The sequence below is a fragment of the Bactrocera latifrons genome, unplaced genomic scaffold (assembly GCF_001853355.1).
Source record: "Bactrocera latifrons isolate USDA-ARS-PBARC rearing strain unplaced genomic scaffold, ASM185335v1 scaffold_849, whole genome shotgun sequence".
Lineage (NCBI taxonomy): Eukaryota > Metazoa > Arthropoda > Insecta > Diptera > Tephritidae > Bactrocera > Bactrocera latifrons.
In genome coordinates, this window is record NW_017537544.1 from 47,571 (window position 1) to 69,487 (window position 21,917).

Consider the following 21,917-nt stretch of genomic DNA (forward strand, 5'->3'; position numbering starts at 1 on the left):
ATATTTATATATGATGAGTAATTTTCCGATAGTGTTATTGTGCTGGCTTAACCCACCTAACGATGTGCTAACAAACCGCAAACCCTAAATTTACACATTTTTCTAGGACAATATAAAAGTAATAAAAGATTTCACAAACTAAAAATACACTAATGACAAGTTGGACATTATAAAGCTGAGTCAAAGATAAATCAGATTAATTGAGTCCCATTTATTTTCATATATCTGCCAACTGCATTATATATCAACTGTAAAAGCTTACTGAAATCACTCAATTAATTCTAAAATTGAAAAATTTAGGTGAAAAATATCTATACATATACATATATCTATACATATAAACTATTTGGAATCATAAGTCGAGAATACCATGACAGTTGAAATGTATATAGTGGTGCTTGCATTACACCTAACCTTGAAATGAAATTTAAAAATTACTGAATTCCGCATTTCCTAATTAAAAAATTTGCATTTAGTATCACATTTTCAATTATCATTGATAATTTTTTTATTTTTAATCCCGAAATCAACATAAAAAAATTTGAAAAAAGATTTTTTATAACTGAAATATGCAAAGGGTTAAAATGAATAATTAAAAGTAATTTAATAACGCAAAGAGGGTTAAACGATGTGTAAACTTCATAAAAAATAAGATTTCTCTTTACAAAGCTAACGAAAATGGTAGAACTCAAGAAGAACACAAGGCCAAATAATTTAAAATTCAAAAACTATTTTTTTAATCATTTATAAACTTGGGCTTAACATTTCTTTTTCATTTTTCAATCCGGTGTGAGATTAAAATTTGATAATTAATAAGGGGGTCGAAAAAGTCTTTTCGTATTTCTAACCAAACATCAACATATTTTTTTTTTATTTATGATATACAAACTAAACGATCGAGAACAAGTTCTTATACAAGCATATGTTGATATGTATATAAATCTAAAGCGTTCTGTTTTTTATGTGACGAAATAGATTCTTGTCCAAGGCAGCACTGCAATCTCCGAAAAAAGTTTTCAAGTCTCTATAGCACATAGCTGCCATACAAATTGATCAAATAAAGTTATTGGATTACAAAATAATAATATATAATTCAAACATCTTTTTAATATATTATTTGCAACTCTGATTGTTATCAGAAAACTTAAAAAAAAAAAGCTTACTTTGCTTAGTTTGTGCCAACGACGAAGAAACAGAAAAAATATAATTTTCATATTCCAAACCTTATTCAGCTGACTGAAAGATAAAATGAGATGTCCGTTCCCACGACAATTCAGATGGGGTAGCTGTAACGGAAGCATTCCTCAAAATTATTTGTAGAATGTTATGAAACTCAAAATTGATTTTAATTATACACTTTAAATACATGAATTTTAATGTATTTAAAGCGTTTTAATGTCAGTCTGTCGGCACTCGATTTAATAATATTTTCCACACCAGTTAATCGCTGTACTTTTATTAGCTCGATTTGCAGTTCATCGGCGCAGTAACTGCTTCCCATGAATAAGACAAATGACAAATGACAACAAGAACAAAAAGCACACTTAATCAGAAATGTACTTCCTCATAAAAATACTAACAACTGCAGCAAAATATAATGAGCGAAATATTTTTCAAATCGATTTTAATATTTTATATAACAGGTTTAAAATAATAATTCCATATGCTTACTTAAAATTGGTTATACATATACATAGTATGTAGTATGTATGTGTATTGCTTATTTACATATTATATTCATATATTGTCAGTAACTTACAATTACTCATATCAACAAAAGTAATTGGCTTCCTTCACCTGATGCATAACAAAGGTTAAACAAAATTGTTTTAAAACTAAAACAAAATATTAAAATACTAAAATCCAAATACATGAGATATTGAAATTTACAGCAAAATATATTTTTTTCCTTTTCTCGGCCATTTTATATTCGTTTTTTGTTCAATTGAAAACATAAAAACATAAATTAACTACTAAATAGTTTCTCTAAACTTTTTTATATTTTATTTGGTATTTACATTCTACAACATCAAAAGCCACAAAGGTGAATTCTGCTATTATAAAATTTTATAATTGCATAAATGTATGTATGTATGTTTGTATATTTACGATTTTTGTTTACAATAAAGATAAGAAAACTCGGAAAGGATATATTTTTAATATATATGTGTATATATATAATAAATTAATTAGTTCCTTATGTTAAGGCTCACTATATTAAATACTGGGCCGATTCGCATATATACTCGTCTAAGGACACTTCTTAGTTCGGGCTTTAGATCAAAGCACATCATTTCACATAGGAGCGTGTAGTAATTGGAGACATGCGTTGCAAACTGAAATTATATAAATATATAATAAGATATGAGAAATATTTCAAGAAGTAACGCGTAAAAATAGATTTTTAGTTATTACAAAATCTACCAACAACTTTTTGATATAAATTAGATTTGATGCATAAAACTAGACTTCTTTAACGGGTGTGACTTCGTGCCAGTTCTTGTGACACACGTGTCTAGAATTTGGATCGGTTAGTTAATATGACAGCTATACTAGTATATAACAATGGTCTGAATCTATAAATTTTTTATAGATATCTGGCAAAAAAAAGTTTCCCATAGAGGAACTTGATTTGATGGACCAGTTTATATTACAGCTATGTTATAGTAGTTTGATCTGTATAATATGGATCGGACATTGTGTTATTTTCTAGGAAAATAATCCCTGTCAAATTTCATGAAGATAACTCGTAAACTAAAAAAGGTATTCCACACAACATTTGATTTTGATCGGATAGTTTGTACGTATGACAGCTATGTATATGATATAGTGGTCCGATATCGGTTCCGACAAATGAGCATGTATTTGGGATGAAAAGAGCGTGTGCAAAATTTCAAATCGATACCTTAAGAACTAAAGAACTCGTTCAAGCATAAACAGACAGACGAACAGACACACTTACATGGTTAAATCGACATTAATATCTACTTTATAGTCACCGAAGTTTGATTATGTGTGTTAAAAACTGGCAGGTAAGCTTAAAATACCCTGTTCATGTTACATATGTATATACATACCCTTGCGTCAGACATCTTCAGCAAACGCGTAAGTATCAACAACAACAGTGAAGTCCATGCATCACGATGCGCTTCACTTTGCAAACTGAGGAAATATGTAAGCGCCTCCTTGCATACCTGTATCAATTCGTGTTCGATGCCCGGCCAATCGCTGCGACGATTCTCATCGCCATACATTTTAAAGAAAATGCGTAAAACACAAGCTAACGAAGCAGTCTCCTGTTTCAGCAGATTCGGTTTGATTGAACCTTTGAAACCGGCGCGCCACAAAATGTTGCGCTGCTCTTGATCGGCATTGAAACGTTTCGCAAAGCGATGCGACTGCATTAGGCAATCGGCTAGTATCAGTAATTGCCGAGTATGCAGATAACTGTACATACCCTGCTCCTCTCTTTGGCATTCCAAAACATTTTGCGCCGCATTGCTGCCGGCCAAATCGGCGGCAGCTTGTGCAAGTGTCTCGGCATCTTCTTTGCGTGATGTGGCCGGAAAGAATACTATATTATCCATGGTTTGTATGAGTTCCAATTGCACGACACACTTAATATGCAAATTTTCGAATTGCGAATTGTGCAACATTATATGCGAATGCGGATGATAGCCTTGAGATGTGCTCATCGCATCATCGTCCAGTATGTTCGTACTATAAACGGAATGTTGTGATTGACTACGATTAATTGTTGAACCATGTTGTAGATGATTGCTTTTATCGTGCGAATTTTGCGCTACAAATGTTGCCTTCTGTTGTTCCATTGTTTGGATTTGCATTTGTTGAGCGTTCGGATGCCAAGTTAACAATTCTTTGGGCAATGTAGCATTGAAAATGTCCAATATGCATTGACAAGTCTTATCCCAAGTCGTTTCGTTAAATTTAAAACCATTCGATATAACTAAATTTTCTAAACAATTTGTACCGGAACGTGCTAATTGCTCATTGCTTTGCTGTACACACCAATGTAGTTGCGCAAAGAGATCCTCCAATAACAGATAACCCAAAACATCAAAATATTGTGTAAACACATCGATTATTGCATATAGCGCGTGATTGCAGGTAGTTGTCATCCATTCGGATTTTTCGGTCACGTGTTCGGGCAATTTCATATTGTCGAATATACGAAAAATTATATTGAATAAATCTTTCCACCAATTCGGTTTAAAACTATCACCGTGCGTCTTAACAATTTCGAATAACACCGTTAGGCCGCGTGTACGCACATCAAGCTTGCAGCGGTTGACCACACAAGACAACGAGAACAGCATTGGGAACCAGCCGCGCACCCAAACGCGATCCTCCTCTGCCACCGAAATGTCATTCTCCATGCCAGCATGTTCAGCGAATAATTGTGGCGCGTCATGCACACAGAGCGCACACGTGCGCACCAGACGTATAGCCTCCATGCTTGTATCCGGAAAGCGTGCATTGCAAGCGAACTCCGACAGACATTTCACTGCATCTTGAAATGAATCCACCATAACGGCGAATTGCTTTTGATACAGTTCGCCAATGATTTTTCCAGTTGTTTGAAATGCTAACTCAACGATGGCCTCCTCATTATCGCTAGCTGCTAAATGGAATATTGAAAATATATTCTTCCAACCGGATTTTATATTATGCGCCTGTGAATTGACCATTTGTGCAATACAACGCACAACCATGTCGCGTATAGCAGGCGATTGATTTTTCTTCATAATATGCTCGAAAGGTCTAAGGAAATCTTTTTGGAAACGAAAGTTGGCAAATTCGCCCTTCTCCATAAATTTCATGGACAACTGACGCAACGAGTCCAAAGCAAAAAATGCAATCTCCTCATTTGTATTGCAACCCACAGCGTTGAAATGTTCGCCCAAAACCTGCCAAATGCGTGACCACTGCAAACGTATACGCTCCATATTGTAGTAGGAAATTTCCACGATCTTTTGTAGCGAAAACATACGAGGCTGCACATTCTGTAATTCGTCAACGGAGACCTATTGAAAGCAAAAACAAAAAATAGTTATAAAATTGATTTCTTTTTGAAATATAAAACAATAAACTTTAACTTCGTTAGCAGCGAAGCCCTCCTAGGTGTTACAAACTTCGTGGCAAACTGCTATACATAAAAATGTTGTTTTATTACTAACCTGGCAAAGTGCTTTGACAAAGTCCACTATGGCATCACCATCCAATCTTATGGAACCTGTAAATATACGATCAACAGCGACTACAACACTTTGGCTGCTTGTCTCGCCAATATGCTCTTTAACACTCTGATTTAGGCTATCTCTCAACGTTGTCTGTGCGCCGGACAAAAATTGCGGACGCACACCGGTACCGATCAATTGCGCCAACTCTAATTGACTGATACACTTGACGATGTCAAGCCAGCTGGAGCCAAGATAGTTGCCATCCGTGTGTGCTACCATGATTAGTGTCTTTATCGTATCAATATTTTTTGCCTTCATCTCATTGATCGGCGAATTCGCAGTGAGTAGAGTAAAACGTGCCAACGCCTGTACATAAGCATCACGTTCCAAGGACATATGAAAAATACATGCAATGCGTATCGCACAACGTATACCATCTAAGCATAGGCATGCAATTTCTGGATCATCACAATCCTGCAGGCCAACCGAGAATGCAGCCAGAAAAGGTGTCCAAGCCATTTTGAACATTGGTCGCACATGTTCCAGGTGCTTGGCCGATGTAAACGGTGACTTTACGTGTGACACCGATTCCATTAAATTCTTAGCCGTCGCCGAAATAGCCTCCATTTCCATATTCCACAAAAGTTTACGACGCTTCTCATTAACAATGATCTGTTTACCCGGCTTGTTGATAATGGTATTTTTCATTTTTATCTCGTGTCCAGCGATTTCATCATAAATTGACGATAAATATTCTTCGGGTAGATCATCTTTGCTGTCACTAATACCGCGATTCATTTTTATATACTGCTCTTTGGTCATCTTATTCTTAACTTGCGGTGAATGCAAGTCTGTCGTTAACATAATTATAGAAAAGGCTAGCACATACACAGTGTCGGCACTTTGAAACAATTGATTGTTCGGATTGCATTCACAATAACGACTCGCAAATTTTTCCATTAAACGATCGATTTTTTGTGCTTCGCCCGGCAAACGGAATTCTTCGAGTAAAAGACGCAGTGCGGCGACAACTTCCAGTTTTCGAAAATCGAAGGCATCAATGTAAGCGCACATCACTTCTTTAGAATGATCGTCATTCTCGCCCAGATAATTACCGATAACTGTTTTGTCCAAACGTTCGTCTTCATGCAGCCACTTGGCAATGTCAACTAGATTTGTGCCTAAAAGCTGCTTCTCCTGCAGGAACTGTACACCTTTTTTAGGTTTTCTATTAAACATTTCAATGCCCGTTTCCATCACTTCTTTACGCATTTTTCGTTCTTCCAAAGCTTCGGGCAAATCAAGCACCTCTGTATTCTTTACGCTACCAAATGAATTTATACTATGGCTGGAGCCGCCATATGCCGAACGTGTCGAGTTGTTGGTCTGCGAAAGCGAATCGGTATTATCCAGTTGGTTATGCTTATGTGACACATCGACGCTTGTTTTATGCGTGGCATGTGTGTTTACCGTTTCTTGTGGATTTATTGTTGACAAGTTTGGATTTACATACAAATCTTGACTCCATTCGACCATACATTTTAAAATCGACACCAAACACTCAAGTCCACGTTTGCGCATTGATTTCTCTTGCAGTGGGTTTGCGCCCAATTCCACTGCTTGGCGACCTTGTGCTATTTTCGACAGATCGTTAACGAGTCGCTCAAATAAGTTCGCTGCAGAAAAGTCACAATCATAATTAACGTAGATATCAACCACAGATTGTGCATCGGCGCATATACGTGTCAATGCTTGTATTACCATCCATTTATGTTCAAAGGAACTCGAATTTGCTTCTAATATATTGAGAAAAATCTCTTTGAAAAACACTTCTATTTGCTTTTTAAGATGTACTTTGAAGTTCGAGAGTAGCGCCACAAATATAGAAAGGGATAATTCGAACACTTCTGGCACCAAGCTAACACCATTTTTCGAAAGCGCCACACACAGATACTGCTTTATGGCCATGATAAACATTTCATTGGAACGGAAAACGGGGCCAGCATTTTGCAATATGGACAGTAATAAGTGCAGCGATAAAACTTTTGAACGCAATTCGTGTGATTTCGGATCGGGATGTCCTTCGGGTAATGGTTTCATGCTTAATTTACATAGTGCACGAAATACTAGAAAGGCATCTTTTTGCAAAATATGTGTGAATTTTGCTGTAACGACGGCATCGCTTTCATTTTGATTATCTGCATTTTCTTCTGAATTGAGTTGGTTATCGATTCCTTCCACTGATCCAAAGGAAGAGTTAGTGGTCGTTTCTTCGATGGCACCGTTGGACATTTCTTTCAATGCTTGCTCGAAAGCGTCTATAAAATAAAATATCAATATATACATATATATAAATTTACCTAACAATTAAAAATAAAATTCTTACTATTTAGTACTTCATCTAGAACGGAGCTTGCAATATCTTCCAAGGACATTTCGGTTTCGCTACCGTCGATATTTTCTGCTCGTTCTACCACTGGTGATTGAGCACCAATATCTGTTGTTGAGTTGTTTTTAGTGCCGTTTTCCATATGGGTACTCGTGCTCAACTCGTATTCTTGGTTCTCCATACGGGCGAATATTACGTTAAGCATCTGTGTAAGTGTTGCACGTGCTGTTGTCTGATTGACTAGATTCTTGCTGGACAAATATATGTCGTAGCAGGTGCGTACGGCTTGCAAAACGGTGCCTTCATGTATTTCAACATGCTGTGATGTAACAACAGTAAGCAACGCTTTAATAATTTGCAATTGTACACCTTCATCGGTCTGTGGCCCATTGAAGCAACCGCATATAGTATTGACAATGCGATCAATAAGTAAATGCCCAGGACTGGCGGAGTCCTGTATGGCACCAGTCAAATGCCCATATGCTATGAGCTTTTGTAGACAATCAAGCGCCGTCACGACAATACGTGGCGAACGACTCTTACATGCCAGTTCAAAAGGCAAAAAATATGTCTCTGCATTAATAATACTGGCAGCGTCATTCTTTGGTAAAGGTAATGCTGCACATGGCAATTCATTTCCTTCTGCAATTTGACCTGCATTAATAAGTTCATTTTTAATTTGTTCGAGCGCTGAATCGCAAGATTTTTTAAGTTGCGAATGATGCGAACGCCGAATATCTTTATCCGCTAAAATTTTCTCTAATGCACGCACGATAAACATTTCTTTAGCTTTCGAGGAAAAACTTTGCATATTGTCAAAATCCTTCACATTAAGACAAAATTTTTTGATGCCCGATAAGGTCAGCAATCACGCACACCCCCACAACACTTAAGTGTTTATAAGGTAGTATTTTCTTCTGCACTAATTAAAACACAACATTTTACAATTTAATTAAAAATACCGATGGCATCGATTAGGAAATATACTGAAAATACATATGTGCAAGCAAAGAAAAACCACCAAATAATGTCCACTGTCTTTTTATGAAAAATAAACGTCATCAATGATTGTCAATACAACCATTAATTAAATCGATAAGCGATAAAAGAAAAAATATCGCAAGTTATGCGACTGTGTGACACATGTGATCTAAAATTGAAAGCTGTTGTTATTCTACTATGCCAGATTCTAGTAAAGCATAGCTTTAGGCGCTCGTCATTAAAACATCGACTAATTTGTTAATCTAAATATAAATAACTTCGTAATCCGGTCAGTTATAAAAAAAAAATCCAACTAAATAAATTATATTTCAATTAAATAATATTATACACATGAATATTAATACAATAGATAAAATTTTAATATTTTTGCACATTTTTCTACCAATTACATTAGTTTTGAAAGCAAATTTATTTAATACAGCTACAATCATAAAACTCCTTTAAATTTACATCACGGTAAATTGAAATCAAGGAAATTACTATATTAAATTTTTAATTATAAGTTCACATCACTAGACGTAAAATATGATTACGATATTTTTTTCTATTCTTCGACTTTGGCATTAAATGTGTTCAAATAAAATATTCGATTATTAATTTCCATTTCTATGTGCGCGCTTTTAAAAATAGTAAACACAATTCTTCAATCCATATATATTTTACGAAATCCGTATAAAGACAAAATATAAGATCAAACTGATATTTTAATTAGCTTTAGAAAAATGGAAGTATTCAATAAATTAAACGAAAGATTTCACTGCCGTAAAAAAGTCTTAAAATCACTTACCAATTTAATTGGACATTCTGAAGAAATGCTTCCAGCTGCAATTCATATTTATGGTCATACAGGTACAGGAAAAACTACGATACTTAAAAATTTCCTTAATGAAAGCACGCGTCGTAGTAAAAATAACTTAAACGTAGCATACGTCAATTGTGTTGAAAGTTATACTTCAAGAATACTATTTGAAAATATATTGGAATATATAAACAGTGATATGGCGCATGATATTAAAACAGAAAATTTAAAAGACTTTGTGGAAAAGTTGCGACGCATACAATCACAACCAGAAGCGCAGTATATAATTTCTTTAGACAATGCGGAGAGACTAAGGGATATGGATGCAAATGTGTTACCATCTTTGTTACGTCTGCAACAACTTAGTGGTCTGAATATTTGTGTTATATTAATATCACAACTTCCATTAGAAAAGTTTTATTGTAAAACAAGTATTGATGATCCCATTACAATATACTTTCCCCAGTACACAAAATCTGAAACACTGGAAATATTAAGCGCTGACTTCAAAAATGCACAAAAACTTATGGTTGCTTTACTCAATCGTAAGAAACCAGAGAATCTGTCAACAAAACTAGAAATAGTTGATACAGTAACGAGAGAGTTTTTCAATAATTATTTAAATCTATTTCTGGGAGTATTTTATAAAGCATGTCGTGATCTTTCTGAATTAAAGATTACTGCTAGAAAATGTTTTACATTCTATATGGAACCTATATTGGATGGTACGGTTAGCATGTCCGATGTTTCACGTTTATGGCGTTGTATTGCCGGTCAACTACGAACAGCCCTAACACAAGTATATATACGAAATGGTCAACCAGAGGTAATACTTAGAAAATATTTTTCTAAATACAATTACTTAATATTAAAAAATTAAATACAGACTCCAGCGGTAAACAATGATAAAGAGATTTTAAAAGTTGCACAATCTTTGGAACTGCCTTATTATGGCAAGTATTTGTTAATAGCTGCTTTTATCGCGAGTTATAATTCATCAAAAGAAGACAAACGTTTGTTTGTGAAGAATCACGGAAAACGACGAAAACGATTGCAAAATGTCAATGCGAATGCTAAAGTGAGTGAAAATGTCGACTGTGTAAATTGTTTATATGCGAACTAAACATTTTGTATTTTGCTTTTACCAGGTAACAGAAAAAATGAATACCTATATTGGACCAAAATCATTCAGTGTTGACCGTCTTTTGGCTATATTTTATGCTATACTTGATGAGAAAGTTGGCTTAACTTGTAACTTGCTCTCACAAATTTCAACATTAGTCAATCTTAAACTACTTACTTTTGTTTCGGGAGAAAATGTTATGGATGGAACGTCGCGTTTGCAGTGTACAATAGGACTGGAGTTTGTCATCTGCATAAGCCAAGTAGTAGGATTTAATGTGCGTCAGTACTTGAGCGATTTCAATTAATTTTTTATATTTAATTTTTGTGTTTTATCTTATTTAATTTAGTTTGAAAATATTTGTAATAAATAATTTGGCAAATCACTAATATGTATCGTTTCCTCTAAGGTGGTATCACGACTACGTAGTTTCAATAGGCCATTCAGAAGGGTGCTTTCGTTGATGATCACTGCATATGGTATGCCTAGGCTATCACATTTAAAAAGTTCCTCTTCCATTTTATTGGAGCATTGGGTAAAAATCATATTTTCTGGTTTCAATCGTAGACCGGACCGCAATAGCACGTTACTTATATGCAAACAAAGATCTCCCAAGTCGATCAATTTGTTATCTAAAAAAGTTGTTTTTTTTTAACAAATAAATAAAACATAAAGCAAATTTACCTTGATGACAGCAAGCTACGACACATTGATAAGGAGCTAATTTTCTATTGAGCAACAAAGTGTTTTCATGTTCGTTATCCACGCTATCGAAGAGAACCGCTAGAATTTTTAATATTAAGTAAAAGTAATTTCAAAATGTTGACTATCTCCTTACCACTTGTTGCAGCCTGCAGATCAATAACTGACCGTATGACGGCGGGTGCGATGTCTTGACCACTGGTATTATTTGATAAAAATGCATTTATTTTTTTATCCAAATGCGTTTTTAATAAAGGAACTAGTGTTATGGACTCCACATCTAGTGTAACATAGGGTAATTTTGTTTTAATTGTAATCGATTGGGTGCCAGGAGGTACTGTTGACTCCGAAATGTCACTAAATTTATATGGATCTAAATAGTATTTGCTGGGATCAGTACTAAAGCGCATCCACCAGATTTTGCATTCACGTTGAGCTTTAAAAAAATCACTAACACCTTTCGCCGGATGAGTTAAGTAATATGTGAATAAGAATGTACGAATTCTTGTTGTAGAGGCATCAAAATTGTTTGTGGCTACTTTATTTAAATTATTAGTATGTATTTTTTGTATCGTTTTCCAAATTACGGGATATTGTTCATTTACCGATTTACTACATAAATGTCTAATGCCGTCATGAAATTGTTTCGAAAATATAAAATTAGATCTATCATTAGTGTCAACTAAGGCTTCGTCTTCAATGACATCGGTGAAACTATTGCGTACTTCCTTATCTAATGAATGTGTCTTACACCAATGGAGCAACAATTGCTCACTATATTTAATGCCATTTTCTAACAACGTACAGTTGTTTATCGCTCCATTGTAGCCAATAGAGGCACTTAAATATTGAGATGAATGTAAAGCTTCAATAACTTGTTTCAACTGCTTCATATTTGCCTCGTTTAATTATCAGTAAAATCCTTTTCTTTTTGTTGTAGTGGAATATTGCCGGGTGGAGAGACAAAATAATCTTCCTCAGTAACTTTGGCACCACGTAGGATATCTTCTCTGCAGTTTCCTTCTGTTACGCAATCTTCGCGCAAATATAAGTTTTGATCCTCCAATACGGTATATAAAGGCAATACGTTAGTTGTATCGATATGTGAAATTTTTTCCACAAATTCAATACTTTTTTCCAATGTAGTTAAAGCTTCCTTACTTTCCAAATTAACTAAAGAAAGACGCTCAAGGAGTTGTATAGTTGCGTTATCTATTACAGGTTTTTCACCTGTTGGAAAATTTTGTTTTATTGGTTTACTTGGAACTTTCGATGGATACTTTAGTTCGGAAAAGTTCAACTTATTTTCCTTTGGTTGGTCAAATTTGTGATTATTATTCACTTTCTTTAGAACTGTGCAGTAGCTACGAGTTTTCTGTAAAATTCGCTGCATTTCACCGGTTATGACGCGTGCATTAAATATATATATTGCATAAATAATAACTTGATTATGGGATTTGAGATTGTTTGAGATGATTGTGTCGAAAAATGGTGTTTACTTTTATCGATGCTTTTGATTTCAATAGAAATCAGCGATTACCTTTTGGATATGATTTGAATCGATTAACACTAATGAGATCACAATAAGTTAAACAAAATAAAAATAAGTGTTGAATAGACAGGGATTTGTGCAACTATTCTTAAAACTAGGTTGACATTATATCTTTGCATTAAATTAATATTTCTGAAAAGTGTCTCACCTTAAAAATACTGAACCCGGTAGTGTTTCGCAAATTCAGACAATTAAATTTTGGTAATATAATCGATTATTAGCCGGTAGAATTACACATCTATGAAATATAAAACGATGGCAATTTGAGTAGCTTTGACAAACACTTTCCCAACATTCTAGTTTTTGTTTTCATGTGGTTATATTCATTATTAAGTGATAAAAATGCCGTACGCTAATCAGCCCTCTGTGCAAATAACTGAATTAACAGACGACAATGTGAAATTCGTTTTGGAGGATACCGAACTGAGTGTAGCAAATAGTTTGCGACGTGTTTTCATTGCAGAGACCCCAACACTAGCTATCGACTGGGTACAACTTGAAGCAAACTCTACGGTACTTTCTGACGAATTTCTCGCTCATCGTATTGGACTTATTCCCTTAATATCTGATGAAGTCGTTGAACGCCTACAATATACACGCGATTGCATTTGCTTGGATTTTTGTCCGGAGTGTAGTGTAGAGTTTACACTTGACGTCAAGTGTACTGAAGAGCAAACTCGTCATGTCACAACTGCAGATTTGAAGTCGAGCAATCCAAAAGTATTACCCGTAACATCACGCCATGTAAATGAAGAAGACAATGAATATGGCGAGAGCACCGATGAAATTTTAATAATCAAATTACGTCGTGGCCAAGAGTTAAAATTGAGAGCTTATGCGAAAAAAGGTTTTGGAAAGGAACATGCTAAATGGAACCCAACTGCAGGCGTTTGCTTTGAGTATGATCCAGATAATTCTATGCGTCATACACTATACCCCAAACCAGATGAGTGGCCAAAAAGTGAACACACCGAATTAGAGGATGATCAATATGAAGCACCTTATAATTGGGAAGCGAAACCAAATAAATTCTTCTATAATGTAGAATCATCCGGTGCTCTGAAGCCTGAAAATATAGTTATAATGGGAGTACAAGTTTTAAAAAATAAATTGTCCAATTTGCAAACGCAACTGAGCCATGAGACTCAAAACGATGCGCTAGCTGTGTAAAAACAGAACATTTGTACTAATAAATTTATGTTTATTTCAGAAAATATTGTTTTATTCACTGAATAGTTTTTTAATGTCTACATTTACACCAGATTTGTTACGTCCCTCTTTATCCAAGCTTTCTGCGAAATCACTGGATAGTGTGGTTTTGACCTCATCGGTGACCTCTGAATTTTTTTCAGCACTTGCGTTTTTGGATTGCTCCGCTAACAATTCAACTGCTGTCCCATACAATTTCTCGTCATCCAACGGATTTTGAGTTTTTAAATTTTCATAAATCTGTATAAAATTTTGTGTTTGGGTTTTCCTTCTGGTATCCAAAAAGTTTATAGTTTCATTTTGTTTGGTCGTTTTATGAAATTTTCTGAAATAAACTTTATTTTTAAACGCTTATCTAGGTAATCTCCATAAACTTACGCTCTTGTTACATCCTCTGCATAAAATATATTTTTGATTTTTATGTCGGGTGCAGGACGATCAAAGCGTGGTTCTAATTTTGGTGGAAAAGCAGTGTACAAATCAAACCAAATGGGTCTGTCCTCATATTTCATGGCTCCGGCTTTTATTAGGCCATTCACTCTGAAAAATAATTTTACTTACAGTATAGCATAAAAATGTTGGCAAAAATTCATACAAACCTTGTGAAAATAGTTCCAATTTTTTCTAATCTACTTTGCGCCATTTATAACAATTCCACAAATTCGCTCTCAAGAAATAGAAATAATGTTATGAAACATATGATTTTTGTCACTTGTATGTTTCAAGCTAATCGATTATATTTAGTTAATCGATGACTATTCATAATCATTCTAATTAGAAAAATATTAACTTTAATAATTGATTTTTATAGCTTTATAATCATAAACAATAATATTAAAGACAAAATTGTTTATATCTTATTTGTTGTGTTCCTTTTGTTTTATCTTTTGTTCAGTTTATGTAGGCGCAGTCGCATGCGTTTAGTTTAATTACAAAAAATGTGTTAAGTATGGAGTATTAACTATAATTAATAATTATTTTTAAATTTGAACGTGAAAAATAAATTTTTTAAGTCTTTTCTGAAATTTTTTGTACTAAAAGTTAAAAAATTTCTAAAATTTGGTATTTCCGATAACATTTAATTTCAATCGATTAATAACGATTTGTTTACTATTTTTTATGAATGAACTGTGTTTTGATTTACTCATCATTTAGCGCATTGTTTACATTTTTAAACGTCGGATTCATTAATGATATTAACTTGCTTTGGAAATGCAATTTCTACGATGTTATTCTACCAAATTTAAAGATATCTATCCGCACAGTGCAGTAAGAATTTTTCGGCGAAAAGACGCGTTGGTTAATACTAAGACTAAAGGCAATGTGAAGGCCCTTGCCTCCATCGACCAACATGCCAGTGAAATAATGCAAATGGAAGAACCAACTAATTCAGATGAAAAACACGATTTTGCTGAGAATATTGTCAAAGTGCAAATGCTCTCTCGAAGTTTACATAGTCAAATATTTACCACAACCACAAACGCAGACAGTGAGGAAGCAGTGAATTATTTAGCCGATTTAAAAAAGCATGGCATTGACGTAAATAGCACAGATCATTTACCAGATGTAAAACTAAAGCTACCCAAACTTCATGGCAAAAATATTGAAGAACACTTTTACAATATAGCTAAAGAGCAAGTAGATCCTTACGAGAAATTACTTAATTCATTAGTTTCGTGTAAGAAATTACCAAAACGTCCACAAAAATGGAATTTCAAGAGTGGTTGGACCATTTATAATTCGGTAACCGGAGAGGGGAAGACAATTAGTGTTCCACTTGAAGATGCATTGATATTTGATGTAGAAGTTTGTGTATCTGAGGGTGCAGCGCCCACATTAGCTACTGCCGTAAGTGTACATAATTGGTACTCTTGGGTAAGTCCTCAACTCGTGAACGAAGATACACGGATTAAATCAAATGATCATTCAGTGTCTTCAAAGCGCTACCATTTAAATGATCTTATTTCCTTGGGTACGAAAGGACCAAAAATAATAGTTGGTCATAATGTTTCGTACGATAGAGCTAGATTGCGTGAACAGTATCTCATAGAAGATACGGGCGTACGTTTTGTGGATACAATGTCATTGCATATAAGCGTAAGTGGTATAACCTCTTATCAGCGAGCACTTTTGAAATCGCGTAAAGAAACCGATCCTGAAAACGAGGAATGGCAAGCACATAGTTCACTCAACAGTTTAGTTGATGTCCATCGTTTGTACTGCGGCGGAGAGTCGCTATCAAAGGAGCCACGAAACATATTTTTAGAAGGATCACTATCGGATGTCAAGGAAAACTTTCAAATGTTAATGAGTTACTGTGCTGGTGACGTTGAAGCTACTTTCAATGTATTCGAAAAACTGTATCCCATATTTTTAGAGAGATTCCCTCATCCGGCTACATTAGCCGGTATGTTGGAATTAGGTTCCGCATATTTACCTGTTAATTCTAATTGGAAGCGGTACATAAAAGAGTCAGATTTAGCATATGAAGATTTAAGCATCGAAGCCAAGAACCACCTTACGCGTCGGGCTGACAATGCTTGTAGGCTAATGAAAAATGAGGCATATCGTGAGCATCTCTGGCTGTGGGACGAAGACTGGAGTGTGCAAGAAATAAAATTAAAGAAGACGAAACCCTTAAAGAAGGCCTCACCGAATTTATTAAAAGCAGAACAAAGTAGTTTCTCGAAAGAAGAGCATCAATTACAAAGAAAATTTCAATATTTGTACGATATGAAGTCGCTTTTGCCGGCTCGACGTCCATTGTTACCGGGTTACCCTGCGTGGTATCGAAAATTGTGCAAAAAACGTCCGAGGGATAACACGACGAATAATACTGATTGGTCACCGGGTGCAACCGAAGTAGGGACCGGCATGCAAATAGCTCCAAAATTACTTTCCTTGTGTTGGGAGGGATATCCATTACACTATATAAGAGAACATGGTTGGGGATTTCTTGTACCATTTCGCACAGAAACATATCCACCTGTAGATACGGATGCTGGTTCGAATCTATATCGTATACCAATTAAAAAACTTACAGAACGCTGTCCAGTACCAAAATCTCTGGCGTTGGCTACTTTAGAAATGCAAGACTTTGGTTACGACATGGGCGTGCTCGATCAGGAGCTTCACAGTAAATTGGGAAAAAAGGAATTTTATAAAAAACAACCAAAGGACCACACAAATGGCGTTTATAAGGGAGCAGGTGTGTGGTGTAAACAAATTTTAGAAGGCTGTTGTTTTTTCCTAAAACTACCACATAAAAATGGTAATTCCTTTCGTGTGGGCAATCCTTTGTCGAAGGATTTTCTAAACAAATTCTCTGAAAATGTCTTAAGTAGTGGAGATGCCGTGGAAGGTTCGGCGAAACGCGTTATTGATATTGCTCGGATGATGTCCTATTGGCGAAACAATCGAGATCGTATAATAGGCCAAATGGTGGTTTGGTTAAGTAGAGACGAATTGCCGAATAGTTTGAAAAATGACAAAAAGATTGACTCTGTAACGGAATACGGTGCCATTTGTCCACAAGTTGTTGCTTGCGGTACGTTGACACGCAGAGCAATGGAACCAACTTGGATGACAGCATCAAATTCACAGCGCGAACGTATCGGTTCTGAATTACGTTCAATGGTCCAAGCACCACCAGGATATCGGATAGTTGGCGCCGATGTTGACTCGCAGGAATTATGGATTGCTTCAGTACTTGGCGATGCCTACGCTTGTGGCATTCATGGTGCAACGCCTTTAGGATGGATGACAATCAGTGGGTCAAAGTCAAATGGTACTGATATGCATTCTATAACCGCAAAAGCTGTGGGTATATCGAGAGATCATGCCAAAGTTATCAATTACGCACGTATTTATGGAGCGGGCCAAAATTTCGCCGAAGGTCTACTAAAGCAATTCAATCCAACCTTATCAGATACAGAAGCACGAGTTAAGGCGCAAAAAATGTTTGCCATTACTAAAGGTAAACGAGTTTATAATTTGCGCGACGAATTCGTGGATAATTATGAAGACAGAAGGTAAAGTGGTTCAGTGAATTGTTTGGTTATTAAAAACTTGTTCAATACTTTTATCTCTATTTACAGTTACTCTGGTTACGAAGCACTGAAGCTGGCTGCATCCTGCAACCGCGCGGTGAAAGAAATGTTTCAGCACCCTAAATGGGTAGGTGGTACTGAAAGTGCGATGTTTAACAGATTAGAAGAAATTGCCTCAAGTAATTGTCCCAAAACGCCATTTTTGAATTGTCGGCTAAGTCGAGCACTGGAAGTAAATAGTGGCGATGAGAATCGCTTTCTGCCAACACGTATAAATTGGGTGGTACAAAGTGGTGCTGTCGATTTTCTACATCTTATGTTAGTTTGTATGCGTTGGCTTATGGGAACACAAATGCGCTTCAGTTTAAGCTTTCACGATGAAGTGCGTTACTTGGTGAAGGAGGATCTAGCCTATAAAACAGCCCTGGCTCTACATATAACAAATCTGTTGACGCGGTCCTTTTGTTCATCACGTATTGGACTTTCTGATTTACCAATGTCTGTAGCATTCTTTTCATCCGTCGAAGTGGATACTGTTCTGAGGAAGGACAGTACTATGGATTGTAAAACCCCTTCCAATCCTCATGGTCTGCATATTGGTTATGGGATTCCACCTGGTGAAAGCTTAACAATATATGATGCTATAGCAAAAGCAGGAGGCGGTGATTTAAGTCAATGGACTTGGATAAAATAGCATTTTTATGTAATTTTCCCTTTCAGAAATCTTAATTATTTTCTCTTTTAGTTCTAACCATATAAATTGTTGTGTTTGTTTTTAAATACTGTGAAGAGGTATAACTAAAATATTTATACAGATTTAAAATTCAACATAACATAATTTTCATTTTGGGTTTTCAAATTTTGATAAACGAAAAATTGAGAGAATTTTTCAAACCTTAGATAAATACATACATACATACAATGGAAATGAAGAAAATGAGTCTTGCAACGCGACCTAAGGACTATCGTGCCCTCCTCTCTTTCGCAGCAGGATTCCGATATTTTAAAAAGACTTCTGCTCGGTGCGCGTTTGAATCTTTCGTATCTGCAGTACTCAATTAGATTATGTATGGCCACTGTGGGTATCGTGGATGCCCACGAGATGTAAGAAGTTGCAAAAACGACTGTCCTTGGGCTGCACCACGATCATGTCCTGTGTTTGAAATGCAATAAAAGTCAATGTCGTTCCGAATGACTATAAAAGTTTTAGGTCTGTCACAAGAGAGAGCCCTACGTTTTTTGCTTTCGTTTTGAAGGTCTTGACCTGAGGGGCATTAGAACTGTAGCCCTTTACTCTGTTCCGAGATGGAAATATGTGTATGTAGTGGATATATCTTAAGTACTACTTTAGGCTGAAACCATTCACACTCACCCTGCGGGTTCAGGGATCAGGGTCGCCTACAACTGGTTGAGAGGCAGAATTCTGCCGAGTTGACAGTCCTTGGCCGGATGAAAATCCGGGTCCGTTCCGGTTACGTAGATCCGACGGTCGTGGGAACGGCTGAGTCATTTATGTTTAAACCTTACTGAGGGGTGTTGTCGTGGGGATTGCTACGTCATATCTGGCATGCTCCTCCAACAACATAGGCTCTTCCGGCCATAGGATGTTTTTAAAGAGGCGGAGCAGAAGCCCTGCCCAGTGTTAGGAATGTTACCTTCACAAACAGAAAATATGGGTATATCCGATATCGGTTATGACAAATGTGTAGCTTCTTGGGAAGATTAGATTAGATTAATAAAGGAGGAATGCATCCTTAGTTCTATTGTCCCTCTTGGGAAAGAAATGACGTGTATAAAATTACAGAGCAATATCTAAAAAACTAAGGATTGGATTGCTTGTATGCAATGCGTCGATCAGCGTACCAAATAATGCAAACTTTTTGCAATCATTACTTGATTTCGCTTTGGTCATATTCAAGACCGATCTAAACCCACTACCGTGCTGTGGATCCAACACCTGGCAGCGATACGATTCCATACTGAACTGAATTTTCAATTCTACGCGCGTTTATGTTTAAACCACAGCCAACACGAAACTCCCCAAAGGATCAAACCTAATGATTAGATTCGCTCAAATATAGGGCTTACTGCTCCCCGTGGCACCAGATCAAAGTCTCCGGTCAGGCTTTCTAGCTTTTGCTACTACCAGTTGAGCACCCATTAGACTCAATGACTGGTGACTTCAAATGTTTTTTCATTAGAAAAAGTCTCATTCAAAGTCTATAATATCAGTTGCTGATATTTTGAAGCAGAGAACAGAGAAAGTGCATTTTGGATTTTAGTCACCTCTTACGACAGGCATGCCTTACCACAAGTAAATTTTAACCCCTGCCCGCTGGGGTAAGACAGACGCACACATAGACTTGGCTAAATCGACTCAGCTCGTCCCGTTGATTTTTTATATACATACCTATAATTTCCGCCGCGTCAGGCGGATAGCTTGATGCAAACGACGCATAAAATACAAATAGTATCCCTTGGTGACGGTTTGCCCATTCGGAAGGATTTCGGAGTGCACCACATCGCGAAAATTGAAAAAACTGTTAACATAAACTTGATTTTTGACCTGCTTTCACGTGTTTTTTTCGGCTTCGGCTCATCTTTGAAGCCATATTTGTCAGTTTCTGGGTCGTAAGCATAGATCCATCTTGGTATTCGGAAAGCATTGTTTCACACCTTAACACGACGCTGTTTTTCGAAAAAAATCGTCGATTTTGGAACCAATCGTACTTTCACTTTTCTTAGGGACAAATGATCTTTCAGAATAGTTTCCATTGATTGTTGCGATATTCCAACGATGACAGTAAGATCTCTGAGCGTTAATTGTTGACTCTCAAGCCTAAATTCATTTCTTTATTGACTTGTTGATCATCAGTTGATGTTAATAACCGTCTTGGACTCATCTTTGTCAACACGTTCTCGACCTTCTTTCCAACATTCTGAACGTTTCGTCCCGCATACAAAATTTAATGAAACATCTAAGTACACTCTTCGTAAAAATCGCCGAATTCACTTTATGTATTTCAGACGGGAAAGCGTATACTAAACACTAATAATTATTTTGATGTGATTTTGCACAGATGTCACTGAAAGTCATACCAACATAGAAAAAAAAAGAAAGAAATTTCGATGAAAGGGCCTTCGCGCGAAATTTAAATTAAAAAGTCTTTCAATTTTTTTGCCCAGACGACGTTTCTTTCTGCATGTAACAAACTTCGTTGCAAACCTAATACCCTTTTATGGGTAAGAAAATTGTAAAAAAAATGAAATGATTCTAACTTTAGAAGAATATATTAAGTTTTATGTTTATATATTTATTTTATGAAATATATTTACGAAGTTAAGGGTACTAAAAAAAATAAAGTTAAAAATGTTAAAAACCATTCCGTGCAAGCTTTAGTTCTCTTTCCTTCTCATGTTCTTTTTAACTCTTTGTAACGTATATTTTTACTAGCATTGTTACTAATGTTACGTTAGAATTAATTTTTATACGTCATAATTTAGTATTACAAACTTATTACTGACCTTGTGCGTTCATAATTTCCTAAACCCAATGCCAATCAGTGCCACAAAAACCTCAATGTGCAATGAGAAGCGTGGCTTGAAACAAAAGGTATGCATTACAACTATATACATAAAACTATGACTGTGTAGACCTTGTTGGAAAAAATGTATGAAGTAACAGTTAATGCTGTATTAAATACAATATGGTAAGACGGATATATAATTCATTTACTTATCTTTATGCCAACTACGCCGAATTATGTTAAGCAAATGCGAATAAACCTCTTTTGGCTGAAGTGCTCATATATCATAACTTAGTAGTTCTAATAGATGTTGTTATATTCTATAAGGAATTTGAATTTATTGTTATAACTACTGAGATTATAT

The 21,917-nt window shown here is 35.7% G+C and overlaps 7 protein-coding genes across 7 annotated transcripts; 3 read left to right on the forward strand and 4 right to left on the reverse strand.

Annotated features, from left to right (window-relative positions):
• Nucleotides 1-1,671: 1,671 nt before the first annotated feature.
• LOC108977150 (brefeldin A-inhibited guanine nucleotide-exchange protein 1) lies at nucleotides 1,672-8,659 on the reverse strand. The gene is made up of 4 exons (XM_018946723.1): nucleotides 7,588-8,659; nucleotides 5,199-7,519; nucleotides 3,078-5,045; nucleotides 1,672-2,336 (listed from the first exon to the last, which is right to left on the reverse strand). The coding sequence occupies exons 1-4, from the start codon at nucleotides 8,399-8,401 to the stop codon at nucleotides 2,190-2,192; spliced, it is 5,250 nt and encodes a 1,749-aa protein (XP_018802268.1). The 5' UTR covers nucleotides 8,402-8,659; the 3' UTR covers nucleotides 1,672-2,189.
• A 542-nt stretch (nucleotides 8,660-9,201) lies between these two features.
• LOC108977143 (origin recognition complex subunit 5) lies at nucleotides 9,202-10,821 on the forward strand. Its single transcript, XM_018946715.1, has 3 exons — nucleotides 9,202-10,217; nucleotides 10,278-10,469; nucleotides 10,540-10,821. Exons 1-3 carry the CDS (start codon nucleotides 9,315-9,317, stop codon nucleotides 10,819-10,821), a joined length of 1,377 nt encoding a protein of 458 aa, XP_018802260.1. The 5' UTR covers nucleotides 9,202-9,314.
• Nucleotides 10,822-10,839: 18 nt separating this feature from the next.
• On the reverse strand, nucleotides 10,840-12,125 carry LOC108977145 (DNA polymerase subunit gamma-2, mitochondrial). Its single transcript, XM_018946716.1, has 3 exons — nucleotides 11,353-12,125; nucleotides 11,199-11,297; nucleotides 10,840-11,146 (listed from the first exon to the last, which is right to left on the reverse strand). Exons 1-3 carry the CDS (start codon nucleotides 12,107-12,109, stop codon nucleotides 10,860-10,862), a joined length of 1,143 nt encoding a protein of 380 aa, XP_018802261.1. The 5' UTR covers nucleotides 12,110-12,125; the 3' UTR covers nucleotides 10,840-10,859.
• Nucleotides 12,102-12,841, reverse strand: LOC108977148 (glutamyl-tRNA(Gln) amidotransferase subunit C, mitochondrial). Its single transcript, XM_018946721.1, has one exon. It carries the CDS (start codon nucleotides 12,607-12,609, stop codon nucleotides 12,121-12,123), a length of 489 nt encoding a protein of 162 aa, XP_018802266.1. The 5' UTR covers nucleotides 12,610-12,841; the 3' UTR covers nucleotides 12,102-12,120.
• Nucleotides 12,842-13,000: 159 nt separating this feature from the next.
• LOC108977146 (DNA-directed RNA polymerase II subunit RPB3) lies at nucleotides 13,001-13,982 on the forward strand. Its single transcript, XM_018946717.1, has one exon. It carries the CDS (start codon nucleotides 13,111-13,113, stop codon nucleotides 13,936-13,938), a length of 828 nt encoding a protein of 275 aa, XP_018802262.1. The 5' UTR covers nucleotides 13,001-13,110; the 3' UTR covers nucleotides 13,939-13,982.
• Nucleotides 13,949-14,747, reverse strand: LOC108977147 (probable 28S ribosomal protein S23, mitochondrial). The gene is made up of 3 exons (XM_018946718.1): nucleotides 14,577-14,747; nucleotides 14,356-14,517; nucleotides 13,949-14,302 (listed from the first exon to the last, which is right to left on the reverse strand). The coding sequence occupies exons 1-3, from the start codon at nucleotides 14,618-14,620 to the stop codon at nucleotides 13,990-13,992; spliced, it is 519 nt and encodes a 172-aa protein (XP_018802263.1). The 5' UTR covers nucleotides 14,621-14,747; the 3' UTR covers nucleotides 13,949-13,989.
• A 374-nt stretch (nucleotides 14,748-15,121) lies between these two features.
• Nucleotides 15,122-18,772, forward strand: LOC108977149 (DNA polymerase subunit gamma-1, mitochondrial). Its single transcript, XM_018946722.1, has 2 exons — nucleotides 15,122-18,008; nucleotides 18,075-18,772. The coding sequence occupies exons 1-2, from the start codon at nucleotides 15,190-15,192 to the stop codon at nucleotides 18,718-18,720; spliced, it is 3,465 nt and encodes a 1,154-aa protein (XP_018802267.1). The 5' UTR covers nucleotides 15,122-15,189; the 3' UTR covers nucleotides 18,721-18,772.
• The last annotated feature ends 3,145 nt before the right edge of the window (nucleotides 18,773-21,917 follow it).

What these genes read in the sequence shown, in the direction of transcription:
- LOC108977143 (XM_018946715.1), top strand. Translation starts at nt 9,315, where the DNA reads ATGGAAGTATTCAATAAATTAAACGAAAGATTTCACTGCCGTAAAAAA. An exon ending in TACGAAATGGTCAACCAGAG is followed by an intron (nt 10,218 to 10,277) that starts GTAATACTTAGA and finishes AATTAAATACAG; the next exon opens with ACTCCAGCGGTAAACAATGA. An exon ending in ATGTCAATGCGAATGCTAAA is followed by an intron (nt 10,470 to 10,539) that starts GTGAGTGAAAAT and finishes TGCTTTTACCAG; the next exon opens with GTAACAGAAAAAATGAATAC.
- LOC108977147 (XM_018946718.1), bottom strand. Translation starts at nt 14,620, where the DNA reads ATGGCGCAAAGTAGATTAGAAAAAATTGGAACTATTTTCACAAG. An exon ending in ATTGGAACTATTTTCACAAG is followed by an intron (nt 14,518 to 14,576) that starts GTTTGTATGAAT and finishes ATTATTTTTCAG; the next exon opens with AGTGAATGGCCTAATAAAAG. An exon ending in GCAGAGGATGTAACAAGAGC is followed by an intron (nt 14,303 to 14,355) that starts GTAAGTTTATGG and finishes AGTTTATTTCAG; the next exon opens with AAAATTTCATAAAACGACCA.
- LOC108977146 (XM_018946717.1), top strand. Translation starts at nt 13,111, where the DNA reads ATGCCGTACGCTAATCAGCCCTCTGTGCAAATAACTGAATTAACAGAC.
- LOC108977145 (XM_018946716.1), bottom strand. Translation starts at nt 12,109, where the DNA reads ATGAAGCAGTTGAAACAAGTTATTGAAGCTTTACATTCATCTCAATAT. An exon ending in TCTGCAGGCTGCAACAAGTG is followed by an intron (nt 11,298 to 11,352) that starts GTAAGGAGATAG and finishes TAAAAATTCTAG; the next exon opens with CGGTTCTCTTCGATAGCGTG. An exon ending in CGTAGCTTGCTGTCATCAAG is followed by an intron (nt 11,147 to 11,198) that starts GTAAATTTGCTT and finishes CAACTTTTTTAG; the next exon opens with ATAACAAATTGATCGACTTG.
- LOC108977149 (XM_018946722.1), top strand. Translation starts at nt 15,190, where the DNA reads ATGCAATTTCTACGATGTTATTCTACCAAATTTAAAGATATCTATCCG. An exon ending in GATAATTATGAAGACAGAAG is followed by an intron (nt 18,009 to 18,074) that starts GTAAAGTGGTTC and finishes CTCTATTTACAG; the next exon opens with TTACTCTGGTTACGAAGCAC.
- LOC108977150 (XM_018946723.1), bottom strand. Translation starts at nt 8,401, where the DNA reads ATGCAAAGTTTTTCCTCGAAAGCTAAAGAAATGTTTATCGTGCGTGCA. An exon ending in TCTAGATGAAGTACTAAATA is followed by an intron (nt 7,520 to 7,587) that starts GTAAGAATTTTA and finishes TTTATTTTATAG; the next exon opens with ACGCTTTCGAGCAAGCATTG. An exon ending in TTGTCAAAGCACTTTGCCAG is followed by an intron (nt 5,046 to 5,198) that starts GTTAGTAATAAA and finishes TGCTTTCAATAG; the next exon opens with GTCTCCGTTGACGAATTACA.
- LOC108977148 (XM_018946721.1), bottom strand. Translation starts at nt 12,609, where the DNA reads ATGCAGCGAATTTTACAGAAAACTCGTAGCTACTGCACAGTTCTAAAG.